At 41.8% G+C, this 14,759-nt stretch overlaps 3 protein-coding genes across 4 annotated transcripts; 1 reads left to right on the top strand and 2 right to left on the bottom strand.

Annotated features, from left to right (window-relative positions):
• Positions 1–764: 764 nt before the first annotated feature.
• Positions 765–3,931, bottom strand: mrpl15 (mitochondrial ribosomal protein L15). The gene is made up of 5 exons (XM_084341059.1): positions 3,744–3,931; positions 3,420–3,577; positions 2,465–2,630; positions 1,280–1,403; positions 765–1,188 (listed from the first exon to the last, which is right to left on the bottom strand). Exons 1-5 carry the CDS (start codon positions 3,846–3,848, stop codon positions 848–850), a joined length of 894 nt encoding a protein of 297 aa, XP_084197185.1. The 5' UTR covers positions 3,849–3,931; the 3' UTR covers positions 765–847.
• A 417-nt stretch (positions 3,932–4,348) lies between these two features.
• LOC311249759 (acyl-protein thioesterase 1-like) lies at positions 4,349–8,654 on the top strand. Its single transcript, XM_084341060.1, has 9 exons — positions 4,349–4,722; positions 4,889–4,920; positions 5,031–5,096; positions 5,275–5,322; positions 5,417–5,487; positions 5,608–5,681; positions 6,902–7,003; positions 7,977–8,153; positions 8,240–8,654. The coding sequence occupies exons 1-9, from the start codon at positions 4,654–4,656 to the stop codon at positions 8,297–8,299; spliced, it is 699 nt and encodes a 232-aa protein (XP_084197186.1). The 5' UTR covers positions 4,349–4,653; the 3' UTR covers positions 8,300–8,654.
• An 830-nt stretch (positions 8,655–9,484) lies between these two features.
• On the bottom strand, positions 9,485–14,519 carry LOC311249760 (regulator of G-protein signaling 20-like). Of its 2 annotated transcripts, none has more exons than XM_084341061.1 (5): positions 14,409–14,519; positions 13,271–13,431; positions 11,019–11,102; positions 10,677–10,911; positions 9,485–10,415 (listed from the first exon to the last, which is right to left on the bottom strand). In XM_084341061.1, exons 2-5 carry the CDS (start codon positions 13,426–13,428, stop codon positions 10,227–10,229), a joined length of 666 nt encoding a protein of 221 aa, XP_084197187.1. In that variant the 5' UTR covers positions 13,429–13,431; positions 14,409–14,519; the 3' UTR covers positions 9,485–10,226. The 2 variants fall into 2 exon arrangements, with proteins under 2 accessions (XP_084197187.1, XP_084197188.1); XM_084341062.1 differs by lacking the exon at positions 14,409–14,519 and adding an exon at positions 13,787–14,084.
• Between the last annotated feature and the right edge of the window lie 240 nt (positions 14,520–14,759).

The following is a 14,759-nucleotide window of genomic DNA, read 5'->3' as shown; positions in this document are numbered from 1 at the left end:
TCAAAAAATAAACACAAGCGTAATGGAGAGTTCAAATACAAGTGGACTTTTATCAGACATGAACCTACGAGGTTATATTCTAGTGCAGGCGGGGGGGAAATGGCCATGAGGTGTTGATTAAAATATCTAAAAATCTTTATGAGATTCTGCATTGAAACCAACTGGATTTCAAAACAGACTGGAAATGTGTAAAGTCTTAAGTGAAAGTGTGAACTTCTGGAAGGTGAGCGACATCCTTAAGTGATCAAGAGTAAATCATGGTAATTTCCTTGGATATCAAAGCACAAACAGATCGTCATGGCATCATTATGTGTCTTAAGGACAACCGGGCGAAGTTGTATGTATGTGCTTCCCTGTGATTGTATTCCAAGAGGGGGGGGCGGAGAGGGATCTTTTGAACGTCCACACCAGGATACAGCTGCCTATGACTAATTTCAAACTCCCCTTCTATGGCCTAGGCAACCCATTTCGCAAGTAACACACATCACTAGGCATCTGTTTCCTGTTTTCATTCTTTGAGTTATCTTATTTGCCTTATTTCCCCCTCACCTGTTACAGTTCACGTTCCTTCCATCATGCAGCACGGGCCGGTTGTGCTCGGACACGAGGCCCTCAGACGTCAGCCACTCAAAAGCAGGGAAATACTCATGAATGTGGATTAAATCATGTTGTAAATATAAAGCTTATAACCCCAAAAGTTAAGTAACCGGCATATTTGAAAGTGTGGTTTTCAAGATTAAGTGTAATGACAATACACCGAATGCTGCTTTTCCACATTTTTAATATAAAATGGAAACATGTTCAAGACTTTTTACACGTTTTGACGTGAGATACTGTACATAAACACTTATTTCGTGCTGTAATATCTCAGAACTTTCTCATCGGTGGGTTTCAGAATCTTCTTCTCCGCCATGTTGACGACCCAGCCTGGAGAGAGGCCAAAGAAGATCTGTCGAACATCCTTCCTCATGGAGAGCATGTGACACAGTCCGTCCTTTGAAATGTCTGGCAAAATATATCCATACTTCTGCGCCAGGGCGAGCCGGGCCTGCTGTATTTTCTCCGGGTCGGCCAAGTAACCCCGGCTTTCGGCATCTGTGTAATACGGGACCATATCCTCCCCTGGTAACATTCGCTTCGGGATAGGCTGCCCGCGCATGAAGAACGGGACAGGCTTGATGAGAATATCTACAAAGAAAAAACAATATATTCTTCAGTTCATTATGTCAAATACAAGAGATGAATGCTAGGTGAAAAAGATTGATCATTCATTAGTTACCCAGACTTATAGGATCATAGAAACTGGTAGTGATGACCCCTCCGTTCTTCTCAATAGCAGCTATGACGCCTTCAGAAGCTCTCTGAACCTCTATGTTGATCTTTGCAGCAAAAATATCAGCACCCTGGAACAGAGAGAGCACATGAAAAGGTGAACTTGTGGCAGACCAGGATCAAAAACAACATGAGCTGTGACAGAGTGACAACATTTATTATGTGGCGCCCCCTTCTGGCACAAGATAATACAAGAGCGATCACGTTCTTCCTCTCCCAAAATCCATAATTTGATATCAGCATTTGATCTTTTCCTTCTAGTTTCATGGAAGTTATTTGACCAGGATGTTAACAGTAATAATGAGGCAAATGGACAGCTCTACTGGTGACAATAAAGACGGTATGCTGACAAAAATAGTGCCACATTGTATTTTGCTCTAATGCCGTATGTACTGCAGCTACACTTGGTACAGTAGTGGGGTTTTTTGCTGAACAAATGTGAAAGACCATTTGTCAAGCCTCATCTAACATAAAACATGTAGCAATGACTAGTCCCTCCATCCTTCTTCTACACTCATCATGGCCAAGAGAAATACACAGCTCCCCTACATTTGTGGTGAAACATTAAGGTTCCTGAGAATCTGATTTTACTCAAAAAAAATATTAATTTTATTTGACAATAATGTAACTATAAATTCCCCCTATTAAGCAAAAATGTAAGCCATTTTCTCTCCCTTTAAAAATGAATGAATTTCTACAACTTCGAGAGATAAAAGGCAGTAAACTGGAGAGTTAAGGGTCAGTGTTTGGATTTAGTGGCATCTAGTGGTGTGATTGCAGATTGAAACCATCTGAACATCCCTTGTCTCAGCCTCTCATCTGGACGCTACTAAAATGGCAAAAATAGTAAAAGGTTTTTCTCCGTTTTAGGCTACCGTCAAAAAATGTGCAACACGGTGGACTCCATGAAAGAGGACGCTCTCCTTTTGTAGAAGTAAAAGGCTCATCCTAAGCTAACAAAAACACAACAATTATCAGTTTCAGGTGATTATACATGTTATTTCTGCTCCTAAATCCTCCTAAATCTTACACATTGAACCTTAAGTGCTTTTTTTAACCTTTGAAGTAAAACTTTTGAACTGTCTTTTGATCGATGTTAAGTGTGAAAACGTCCATGATCAACAGCATTTACCTCGTCAACGAGCTGGACTCCGTAGTCTCTCTTCAGAGGCTGGATCGTCACTCCTCTGGCATTGACCAGCTGGGTCAGGTCTATGGGCTGGGTCGTGTCAACTCGTCCGAGATCAATCAGGTACTGAAGTCGCTTCAATGACAGGGGCTGGTACTGAGGACGGCGACTAAGGAGAAAGCACTGTTATTAATTGGTTGAAATGATTCATCACCAGAATCTGACGGTCAGCTTAGCAGAAAGATGTAATGCAAAAGTCTTACAGTTGTACAACAACTACAATGTATTCAGAAGCAACTTGAGATACAAGAAACTTATCATCTTTATTTAGCCTTGTTTATGTTTTGTTTTTGGATATCTTTGTGTTGATATGTTTGTACTTGCATCTTTATTAATATTTTGCATTGTTTATATCTGCAATCTGTCCCACTTTGTCGTGCAACTGCTGCACAACACTTTCCCTTGGGATGAATAAAGGTCTATCATATCTCTTCTTAAATACAGTATGTAGTTACATTTACTACTGGATGCTTTAATATATGTTGCTGGTTGCTTAATTCACGAGAAGCTGACTTAAACGTTACCGAAGCAGAGGCAAAAAACAACAAAACGATGAACAAAACAAATATTCAGGTATGCAAATGTTTTAGATCTTCTGTTTCACTTTATTTGGGAAAAAGAGCGACTGGAGGTCTTACTTACTACTGTTTGACCAACACAAGTTCATCACCATCTGCAGGACTGTGACGTATAAATACCATGATCATCTATTTGTGAAAGCTTGTGAGATTAATGTACCTGCCATCTTATGAGAAGCACAACTGGAGAATATGGTAAACAGTATTTGTAATCTATGATCTATTTATTTTTGTAACTTGTAGGAACAAACACTCCATTTTACTTGACAAACAGTCTCTGGTTAGCTTCAAGGTTGGAGAGCAGTGTGACAAGCTTTTACCTGTGTCCTTCATTGTAGCCATATTTTGGGATGGACAGATAGAAGGGAGTCTGACCTCCCTCAAAACCCAGCCGAGGTCGAGTGCCTCTCTGTCGCTCTCCCTTGTGCCCTCGGCCGCTTCTGTTGCCACCATGTTGTCCTCTCCCTCGCCGTCTCTCCTACAATTACAGAAAATTACAGAAAAAAGTGTTTACGCTAGCTTGCTAACGTATCATCAACACAACTGACAGAGTGTTAGCATTTGTCTACACTGGCGAACGTAACAGGCTAACAAGCGATGCTAGCTAAAGATAGCTATATTACAAGTGGTACAATAAAACTAACCGCCGTTGTGGATCCTGGTTCAGGCCGCAAGTTTGCTAAAGTGATCCGCGGCAGAGTCTGCAAAACATCTAACGCTTTACCACCAGGTTTTTTGGGGAAAGACATGTTTCTGTCGCTCACATGTCAAAGATAGCCAAACCAAGGACACACAGGTCACGTGACCGATGTGCGCGGAAGTACTTCGGCTTTTCAAAATAAAAGCACGGCAGTCAAATTGCTGCGGCGCTGTGAAGTATGTAGGTCGGATTTTTGCCGAATCTCATTAAATGGCAGTATTATATAGGACGTAAAAAGAGCATTTTTAATTACTTTTTTCAGCTTTAATCGCTGAACAGAGCTAATGAAAAAGATATTTTGGCTCTAAAATCTGTGTCAAAGGTCACGTCACAAGATGATAAATGTTTAATCCATATATAACATATTATTCTTGTAATGTAACATTTGTATTGTTGTATAATCTCATTGTCTATATTCCTGATATGCCGGAGTGTGCTTTGTTGTCGCTGCTGAGGATTTATCGTTTTAAAACCAGCGCTCATTGACATTTCAACCAACCAATCCCTGCTTGGCATTTGTAAAGGAACTTTAACGACAGCCAATCACGTTGCGGAAGGGGGGCGGGACTACGAAGCGTACCAGCGCTGCTGGAAAACGTGCTAGCAGTTAGTTTGATCGGTCGGTGTATTATTTCCCACAAAATTCAACTTCCAAAAAGAAATTCCCGACTGCCAGCGGTGATACGAGGCGGAGGTACCTTGACCTCCATATTGGCTCGACATTTGTCCTTCAGCTGGGTGGTGTTTGACAGCCAGAGTTGGACCGACATCGACACATATTGGCAGTTGAGGGTCTCGTTATTAGCTAGCTTCACAGCTAACTTGTCCCGACATATCAGCTGCCTCAGCGCTGTATGTGCGGCAACAACATGTCAGCGCCTTTACCTGCCATTGTGCCTGCTGCCCGGAAAGCCACTGCGGCGGTGAGTTAACCCGACGACACTGACCTCTAGACGGTTCAAGTGAGACAAAAAGCTGCTTTAGATTCTATTAACTGCCCGGCTAACGACACACCAGACCTCAGCCAAATTCTGACATGTTTTAGCCTGTACCTGCCTGGGCAATTATGTGTTGCTGTTCTTGTTGCAGGTGATTTTTCTGCATGGCCTTGGTGACACAGGGTACGTGAAGACGGTTATTTTCTCATTTAGTGCACCATTATAATAGTCTGTCAGTTATTGAGCCGCACACAGGTGTATTTAAACGTGTTTGATTTTATCCAATATGACAGGCATGGCTGGGCTGAAGCCTTCGCAGGCATCAGGTTACCACATGTGAAATACATCTGTCCACACGCGTAAGTATTCACAGCAGCCATGGTATTTTTTACAGGGTGTCTGCAAGTGCTGGAAAAGTTAGAAAGGCACCTGTATAGTCTTGAATTAAAGGGTGTAAATGTTTATAAACTTGTTTGCAGTCACAGCAACATTCATATGTTTTGTTTTCATTGTGTTACTTTTCTCCCTTCATTACAGCCCCACCATGCCTGTGTCTTTGAACATGAGAATGTCCATGCCTTCCTGGTGAGTGTCACAGTGTTCAGACTTATTTGAATATACAGTGTGGTTGTCACATGCCCAATGAGCCTCACAGGTTTTTTCTCCCCCTGTTGTACAGGTTTGATATCCATGGGTTGAGCCCGGATGCAGATGAAGACGAGGCTGGTATTAAAAGAGCATCAGAGAACAGTACGTCTATTCATATCTTTGGTGAATAAACACAATTAGGAATGTGCTGCCGTTTGTTGGATGAAGAGCTTGTTTACTCGTGAGTCAAATTTAATATTTGTTTCTTTAATCTCTCCACAGTTAAAGCCTTGATAGACCAGGAGGTGAAGAATGGGATACCTTCCCACAGAATCCTCCTCGGTGGATTTTCACAGGTAGGTGTGGCATGTACGCGGATGATGCGTTACATAACCATGTTTTGACTGTGATTCACTGCTGCAAGGTATTTGAATAACAGAAGATGCATACACGTATACTGTATGTGCAATTCTCAAGGGGGCAGATTCTATAAATATAAATGCATACATTTGATTAAAAGGACTTGCACAGCTAATAAGATGCACCAAAACACAGGTTCGCCATAGCATGCTCAAAGATCAAGAAGATGGTTGTTTGGCAATTTATTAAAACTGCTACTTTGAAGTGAAGAAACTCAGCTTTGAAGGGATGTCAGTGGTTGATACTGTTATTAATGAGACACAAAGAGGAAGTTACAAAATACCTTCAGTAAGCGCAAAAATCAACGGAAGAGGGAAATTACTCATGTTGCAAATAAAAAGTTAAACACATGATGCAATGAAGTAAAGTGCAATTTAATGGATGGGTCTGAGTTAAAAGATGTGGCGGAAATGGTGAGTAAGATTCAAGCACAAGTAATGTTTAGTATTTTGGAAAATGCGTATCTGCTCTCTGGCAGAGCGTTAAGTGAGAGGATCAATACCACTCTCATATTTGTGTGCTTAATACATAGCTTCAGCCAGCAGCAGCTTAACTTGGAAGCAGTGCTGCTCGCCTGGCTCTGTCCAGTAGTAAAAATATCCACCCACCAGCTCCTCTAAAGCTTACAAACTAACACCGCTTCTCTTGTTTGTTTAATCCACACAAAAACCAAAGTGTAAAAATGACAATTTGCCATCTATGGTGGATTATGTGCAGGACTATTTTCTTTGCTCTGAGCAGTTGCCAGGCAACTAGTAGAGACTCCTGGGAGAAAGAAAAAGACAGGCATGTAATCCCCTGAACTTTCAGTATAAATCAGGTCAGGGTCAATACTAACATGAAAACTTGAGAGTTGTGATTCAACAGACCAGCTGTCAATATCGTTTTTGTGCAGTTTCAGCGCTGCAAAACGATTTACAGTGCTAGACCAGACAATGTGAGCACTTAATTGCAAATGAACAAATCTGAAATGAGTGAAATCACAGAAAAGGACAGGTGAGTCTGTTTTTTCATACATTAAGATCCCGAAATAAGCTCAGTTCTTTGCTGTTATGATGCCGTTTCTTTTATGCTTTTTGTCTCTGTAAGTAATAAACACAAGAGAGATGTGCCGAGGCTTTTTTTTTAATCAAACGTGTTCGGTTTGTTTTTTCAGGGTGGAGCACTGTCTCTCTACACGGCTTTGACAACTCAGCAGAAGCTGGCTGGAGTGGTCGCTCTGAGCTGCTGGCTCCCGCTCCGCAACTCCTTCCCTCAGGTAGAACAAACACGACACACACCTGTCTGTACCTGCACTAGTGTCTTACATGCAGATTCTGAAATGTACGACAAGGTACTTTTATCTTGTTATGAAACGGTCTCAGTTTAATACTGATGCCTCGTCATGACCTACATAAGCAAATGAGACCATTGGCTATTTCTGTATAGTCATTATAATTTTTCTTAATGACTTTCACTTGGCTGGATTCTGACTTATGTGGGTTGGCACTACAACAGAGTTTACTTTGTTTCACCTTCGTCATCTTTTGTCCAAAGGCGACGCCATAATCGACAAAAAAATCGACAAAAGTTATTTGTAGTAGCTTCAACAAATACTAAAACACACAATTAAAGGATTTGTTTCACTAGAGCTGCAAAAAGTAATCGATTAAAGGGAAGTTCCACCCATTTTACACATTAAAGTGTGTTTACAGGTCTACAATAGTAGATGAAGCCTTTTGAGGCCCCAAAGGAAACTGAATATAATCTGATAAATTGCATTATGGGTAATTTAGGCACCAGAATGCACTGTTCGATACAGCAGAACCAGAGATATCACCTTTTTTACTCCACACATTCTTCTACCTTTACAAAACCTGGTGCCGACATTACCCACAATGCAATTTAGCCACTGAGTGACATAACTGGAGACAATTTAGCAGATTACATTCAGCTTCCTCTGGAGCCACGAAAGGCTTTATTTTTCACATCTGTAGAAGTACTCCCCAAGACCTTTTTAAAAAGACTTTAATGTGATTAAAATTGGTGGAGAAAATAATCGACAATGAAAATACAGCGCTAAGCACCACACATCTTTTGAATTGCTCAAAATTACAAAGAAAATTCCCTCATTTGTCATTTTATCATGAACTATTCCTTTAATTGAATTACAATTAAGGGATATCCCATAACCAAGTCATGATCTGTCATAATCAGATGATTATGATAATCCTAATCTCTTCTATTCTCAGGCTTCTGCCAACACTGCTAACAAGGACATGCACGTCCTACAATGCCACGGGGACTCCGACCCTCTGGTCCCCTTCATATTTGGCAGACAGACAGCAGCGAAGATGAAAGACCTCATCAATCCAGATAACATGGTCTTCAAGTCGTACAGAGGTCTACCTCACAGCGCCTGTCCAGAGGTCAGTGTGGGGAAAAGTCACACTTAACTCAAGACCTCTCGTTGCTTTCTGTATTATATATTTTGTCTTGTTGTGTATCCCTGCAGGAAATGGTGGATGTCAAACGATTCATTGAGAAGCAGCTTCCTCCCATCAGCGATGAGTGAACTCAGGAGTAGCCGCGCGACCGCACAGCACCATCAGAGTCCTTCGGGCCTCAGTCCAGCGAGACTTTGTGGGCTCGAGGAACCACTGACTTACTTGACAACAAAACCACGCTGCTACTCATAGAGCCAGACAGGACAGGGGCTACATGTGAGCCCTGGAGAGGCATGACTGTAACGATGCTGCATCCTGACTTTGGAGCCACACAGTGTTACAGTAGAGTAACATTAGTTGCTTGATTGTTAAGCTAATTGCCATTGAGACAAGCCATTTCCTGTAGGAAACGTATTGGAATAACTAGGGCTATACTTTTTGGTTTATTACATACTATCTCACAATAAATGGCCTGTTGTTAAATTTTTCTTTTTTTATTAATGTAGCATCTGTGTAGTAGTGCTGAAACAAGTTTCTTAAGCGATAAATTAATTTGTTTAAGGCCTTTTTATCAGCAAAAATGCCAAACATCTTTTGCTTCCAGTCAGCCTCTCAATTTTGAATATTTCCTTCTGTTTTAATGATTGTAAATCTAATAATTTTGTCTTTTGGATTTGTTGTAAATCCAAACTGATTTTAAAGACATCAACCTGGACTTTCATAGCACAAGATGGACATTCTTCCAGCGTTTTTAACATCTTGTAGACTAAAGAGTGAATTGAAAAAAATAATAAATGTTAAAGGGGCAGTATGTAAGAATTTAGTTAAAACACTAAAAAATGAACTAAAATCATCAACAGAATGTGAAAAATAACAGTTCTGACATAATGGCGTCTCTTTATAATGTTGCAGAGAAGTTAGCATGCTAACCAGCTAGCCCCAGTCGAATGCTTCTGTGCTAGCGGTGTAAACACCAACACAGCTGGTCCCTGAGCACCTAGTCAGAACCGCTAGCTGCATGGCAAATTGAGCTAAATAGCTGAGGGCAGCTGCAGTTGCTTTGAGTATGAATATGACAAATTCTTACATATTGCACCTTTTCATTTTCATGGAAATAATGATTTTTTGCAGCCCTGATGTGTAGAATATTTCTTAATTAACACAAAATCTTAACGTAAAGCATTTTTAAACAAAGCACATATGCATCAATCACATTAAAAGCAGCTGAATATGCAACCCAGATGTGAAGCATTTCTAATATTGTATAGCTCCATATGAAAGAATGTTCTGTGAGTGAATGAACAGCAAAAAAACAACATACGATTGTGCTTTATTTAATTTGTGAGAATTCAAATAGCTATTTCACACAAATCCCTTTTTAAATACACAAATATATCAGTGGTCATGGTCATGTATTCAGTGTCTTGTTCCCTGTTTTGTTTAAATTAAATATAATATGACTAATATCACAGTATTGAAACACACAGACAAGATCTATTTCCGGGTATCAGCTCGTTGAGTTGTAAAAACTTTTTATCTTTGAGAAGAGCTGAAAGCACCAACATGTGAAGTCATTGTCGCACCATTCACGTTAGACCAAAGGTGCTAGTGTAGAAGATCTTATTCCAAGGCACTTTCCTTCTTCTTAAGTTACTGTTAAAGAAAACCTACTCGTCTCTACAAGAACTGGATATGCATTAAGGCTCACAATATACCTAAATACAAATGCAGTGCTCACAGATACATGCTTTCCCTCATTAAACAAGGTAGAAAAGTGCAATGTCAAGCGCTAGGGAATATATAAAAATATAGATATGTTTTGAACAAGTACAGATGCTGGATCTAGCATTTGTTCTCGTTTGCTCCACGTATTTTGGTAAGCTAATCATGGGTAAATAAACAGCAGTTACAGCTGGATAAAGACCAGTTTTAAGTAGTGTTCATTTTCCTGTCTGTCTTTCTCTAAATAGTAGGCATCCAACAGGAACACAAAACTCCTTCGGGTGGGTCGCATGCGCCATTTTTTGAAAAGCTAAGTGTGTGGCAGTGGAGAGTCTATGGCTCAGAGGGAGGATCCTCGAGGCTCTTCAGCAGATCTGTGTACGCAGAGGAGTTTATGTAGCGCGGGTACGAGTCTCTCTGCATCAGCGTGTAGATCTGCTGCTGAGCCTCCTCGAACGTGTGCGAGGTCGGCTCCAGCATGTTGCGGTTTATCACCTCTCGAACGTGTGAATCCAAACTGACCTGGAGAAGATAAGCAGATGCGAGAAATTATGTGAAGTATATGATGTAAAATGCACGGACAGCATTGACTTTCAGTGCTCTTTTGCCACTGAAGGATCGAGGAAGGGGACTAAAACTACCCCAGAGCCCCAAATGAAATACACCAGGTGATGTTATCACCTTGAGGAGGGGGCACAGAAATTTGCTTGGCCATTTAACTCTAAGAAGATGCAGCATACTGTACGAGCTAGCTTTGAGCTAGCTCTGGCCTTGGTGGCTCACCTCTTTCGGGGAAAGGATCGAGATGAAGTCCTCGTATATTTGACGGACTTTCTCCTCCACCACAGTCTTGTTGGTCTCCTTTTTGAGGTCCTCGCAGGCGAGCCAGAACATCATGTTCTCCTCGCTGAACTCTGTCCGCAGGAACTGCCTGAAGCAGCTGCGACCCGCTGCACTTTTCATCACCCTTTCAAATGACGTCGGCCAGGAGTGAGCGTCTTCCAGGGAGGGCTTCAGACTGAAAGATAAAAACAACAGTGGTTCATCGTTATTGAATTCTCTCAGTAATGGCACATCATGTGAAAGATGGTGTTTCTTGGAAGGGTCACAGTGCTCAGTCATTACCTGTCTTCACAGTTAGGGGTTCCCTCTGACCTGCGCTCTAATATTGACCTCTGTATGGTCTCGTCCTCACTCCGAACAGTCAAACTGGAAGAAAAAAAACACAATGAAACTGGTTTTGCTTTGATCAACAGGCCATAAATAGCTCATCATCTAGTTTTGATCCCACCAGGATACTGAACACTTTAAATAACTCTAGACTCCATTAATGTGAGCCTTCCTTACTAAATATAATTTAGTGAGTTAGAAAGTGCATATCAGCCCCACTGTACCACAGTATTGGCTCTGTATGTCGTTAGTTCCAGCTTGAAATAATAGATCACAACGATCTCCAGGGAACTTTGGGAACGTTTGCGTAAATACTTAAGTATGTCAATTGTCCACATCTTCCTGTGGGGGTCTCCTGTGCGTAATTAAAATGTCCCCAACACCTGATGTAGCAGCTGGCTGTGGACTAATTGGCTCAGGTGAGAGCTGTCCCATCTGGGAATGTGGCTGTTGTAGCCGTGTAACAATTACATGAAACTGATATAGACGTAGAGACAAAACCTATTACTCATCCCCGGTGGAGTGAATTAACATGGCCGTGTTCTGCACACAACAGGTCGGCCGTTCTCAGAGGAAGCACAAGTAAAAGGCTGATGAGTCCAAAACAGATTAAACCCCCCGAGGCCTCCGTCCAATGAGATCAGCCTGGGTCACAGGACCGTGTGTTTCTGTTTTTCTGGGAGGGTGGCGAGCGCTGAGGTGTTGTTGAAAGGGGTGTGAGGATGGAGGCAAAAAAGGAAGTAATACCCACTATTTAGCTGCGACTATCAAATGAGGCCGAGAGGGACTTCAGATTATAAAATGATGCAATTTGTTGCTGTCATGTTACATTTAGTTCTTCACAAGTACATAATGTGTGATCTTCCACAGGCTGTTAGAAAAAAAAAATACAAATCTGTGCACCAGAAAAGCAAATGTGTGCCAAGAATGTGCCGATTTTCTAATGCATGGTGTGTCTTGCAGCATGTTATTTAGTGGCAGCATTTTCTAAAGCATGAATGAAAGACTTGAGATTGGCTACATTGAATTCACACACGTTGTATTGATAAGCTACAATAGAGTAGGGCTGCAGCTAACGGTAACATTCAATATTGAGTAATCAATTCATGAAAAATGTCCCCTATAATTTCTCACAGTCCAAGGTGATGTCTCCAAATGTTGTTTTTTTGTCCATCCAACAGTCCAAAAACCCGACGATAATTAGGTATAAAGCAGAGAAAACGCAGTAATTAAGATAAAAAAACCAAACTAACTGCTGCCAACTGTAGCTGCCTTTAGCTAGTTAGCCCAGTTAGCTGTGCAGCTAGCAATACAGAATGGGAGTTCGGAGCACCAGGGGGGCGTTGGTGTTTACACTGCCACCACGGGAGCTTTGGACCATGCTAACTGCAGTAGATTTATTGCAACACAATAAATAGAGTCCTTCAAATGCTGGTGATAACTTGTATTTTGTATTTTTGTAACACATTTAACTTTTTGGAAAATAAAAAATATTATCAAACAGTATTTTGGCGACACCCCTGCATTAACTCTGATGACCCCTGAGGGCAAACCTATTCAACTGGCAGCCCTCTAACAACCCCATTTCGGTCCCTTGATCATCTTGTTTTGCTAATTAGCCTGTTCATTAGTTATGTCTGTTGCCAGGCGCAAAATACTGCTATTTAATTGAAAAGTTTTAACCTCAGCTGTTTGAGCAGAGCGAATTTACAGCAGTCAGCCAGAGGCGCAAATTTTTCAAATGTGAAAACTAATAAACATAGCAGAGAAAAAAAATAAAAGTTGACGGTTTAAACACATTTAAATTCAGAGCTTTACGGGTCAGACACAGGCTAAGAAGGCTACGTGTGCGCCCCTTTGGTACACCACCTTTTACTCAAATCTGGGCCTAAAAGTACTGGTTGATAGGGCCTGGTGTAGGGGTTGCAGACCCCCGTTGGAAACCCAGGTGCTACAGCAGCTGTGTGATCTGATATAAATCAGAAGATGGCAACAAATAAAGAATAAGATGGTTATATAACGGGCGGATTGGAGATTTACAGCAAATTAGCAGCCGAAACCTTCATCTGAACCTCGAATACTACCAGTAGAGGACTAGATGTTTCGCAGGCTTCACACGCTACACTGAAAAGGGCTCTGAGACCTCACATCTCCTTGCCTGTCTCCGGCCCTGCTGTCTGTGTGGGAAGCGGTGGAGTGTTTATTACCAGGAGCAGCTACAGCAGCAGCACCAGCAGAAGCAGCAGGCGTTTGAGGCGTTGGTGGGGGTGTTTCCCATTCTGTGGCGCGCTTGGAGGACACTGGCAGCTGCTTCCTGATGAACCTGCATCTGTCTCTTACGCATCTCCACCCGCTCCGAGCCCATGGACTGGAGGAGGAGGAGGAGGAGGAGGAGGAGGAGGAAGAGAGACCACAGTGAGAAAGATGGTGGAGGAGGAGGAGGAGGAGGGTGTGGGGATTCACTGGAAGATTATTACCGCATTAAGCTGGAGCATCACACATAAACATGAGGAGATTCAAGACATCAGAAGAGATGTAAGATCTGAGAGGAAGAGGGAGGCCTAATCGATGCATGCTGTACTGACTATTGACAAATATAACATCTGAGGTGGGGTCAACTTCTGTGCAGCCTCAATGAATCGACGTTTTTAAAAGCAAGAATGGTGCGTTCAGGTTCAGTTTTCATGCAAACAGCTCGAGAAAGCCAATGGCAAACGTCCTACCGGTTTGTTGGATCATGCTGGATGTAAGAAAAACCAAACTGTGATGAGCAACAACCTCCTTCCTCTCTCCTCCTCTCTCCCCCTCTGTCTATGAGGGATGAGCAGTAATGATAGCGACAAGGCGTCACTGTTGGACCGCAGCAATCAGCATCCATCAGTCGCATCCATCCACGGGAGGATGCGCACACACACACACACACACACACACACACACACACACATGCAAACACACACACATGCACACACTCATGATGGTCGATTTATGACAAGCAGCCTGAAGGAAGCAGCGTGCAGCCATTTATAGAAACATAATGAAATGATCTGATCAGATGAGCTGATAATTCAGCCAGAGGATTCATCCTCTGAGGAAAAAAAAATCTGCAAATATTCACGTTTGATCGGCGATTTTATCGTTTCATGTGCACGAATTAAAGATGAATCAGACTATTTCTGCTTGTTGGAGCATCCACATAAAGATGCTCCAGCAGCCGGACTGGCTCCTGAAATTCATCCGCTTTATTTTCCACAAAAAGGGGAAAAAAAATATTATATACGCACAAAAAACGAGAGTTTCTGATCCACACACAAGCCGAAAGTCAAACGATAATAAACATGTACTCACTGTGTCACCATGAATGCCAGAATACAGGTGATTTTTGGCTCGATCACATCCGTCTGCCTCGACTTGACACAAACCACTTGGTTTCCTCTCCGCGCATGCGTCTCCTGCAAGTGTGAAAAAGATTTTTCTGTGCGTGCAGCCAGGACACAATGTGCGGTGTGTTACCGCAGCACACACTGATGATGCCAGATGATCTGCACTGCAAAGATAATATTTTGATTTGTATGTCACTGATTGAAGATTCCAGATATTGGGATTATTTTCTAGCAAATTATCATAAAATAACCTCTTTTTTGCTTAAATTCCATGAAAAACCATTAATAAATCTACATGAAAATATGTGAATGTATC

This window comes from Pagrus pagrus (genome assembly GCF_965226575.1).
Source record: "Pagrus pagrus genome assembly, chromosome: 20".
Taxonomy (NCBI): Eukaryota; Metazoa; Chordata; class Actinopteri; order Spariformes; family Sparidae; genus Pagrus; species Pagrus pagrus.
This window is presented reverse-complemented; position numbering and strand designations above follow the sequence as displayed.

What these genes read in the sequence shown, in the direction of transcription:
- mrpl15 (XM_084341059.1), bottom strand. Translation starts at nt 3,848, where the DNA reads ATGTCTTTCCCCAAAAAACCTGGTGGTAAAGCGTTAGATGTTTTGCAG. An exon ending in AACCAGGATCCACAACGGCG is followed by an intron (nt 3,578 to 3,743) that starts GTTAGTTTTATT and finishes CTGTAATTGTAG; the next exon opens with GAGAGACGGCGAGGGAGAGG. An exon ending in GGCTACAATGAAGGACACAG is followed by an intron (nt 2,631 to 3,419) that starts GTAAAAGCTTGT and finishes CTTTCTCCTTAG; the next exon opens with TCGCCGTCCTCAGTACCAGC.
- LOC311249759 (XM_084341060.1), top strand. Translation starts at nt 4,654, where the DNA reads ATGTGCGGCAACAACATGTCAGCGCCTTTACCTGCCATTGTGCCTGCT. An exon ending in CCCGGAAAGCCACTGCGGCG is followed by an intron (nt 4,723 to 4,888) that starts GTGAGTTAACCC and finishes TTCTTGTTGCAG; the next exon opens with GTGATTTTTCTGCATGGCCT. An exon ending in AGAATGTCCATGCCTTCCTG is followed by an intron (nt 5,323 to 5,416) that starts GTGAGTGTCACA and finishes CCTGTTGTACAG; the next exon opens with GTTTGATATCCATGGGTTGA.
- LOC311249760 (XM_084341061.1), bottom strand. Translation starts at nt 13,428, where the DNA reads ATGGGCTCGGAGCGGGTGGAGATGCGTAAGAGACAGATGCAGGTTCAT. An exon ending in TGCTGCTGTAGCTGCTCCTG is followed by an intron (nt 11,103 to 13,270) that starts GTAATAAACACT and finishes TTTTTCTTCCAG; the next exon opens with TTTGACTGTTCGGAGTGAGG. An exon ending in ACCCCTAACTGTGAAGACAG is followed by an intron (nt 10,912 to 11,018) that starts GTAATGACTGAG and finishes TTTATCTTTCAG; the next exon opens with TCTGAAGCCCTCCCTGGAAG.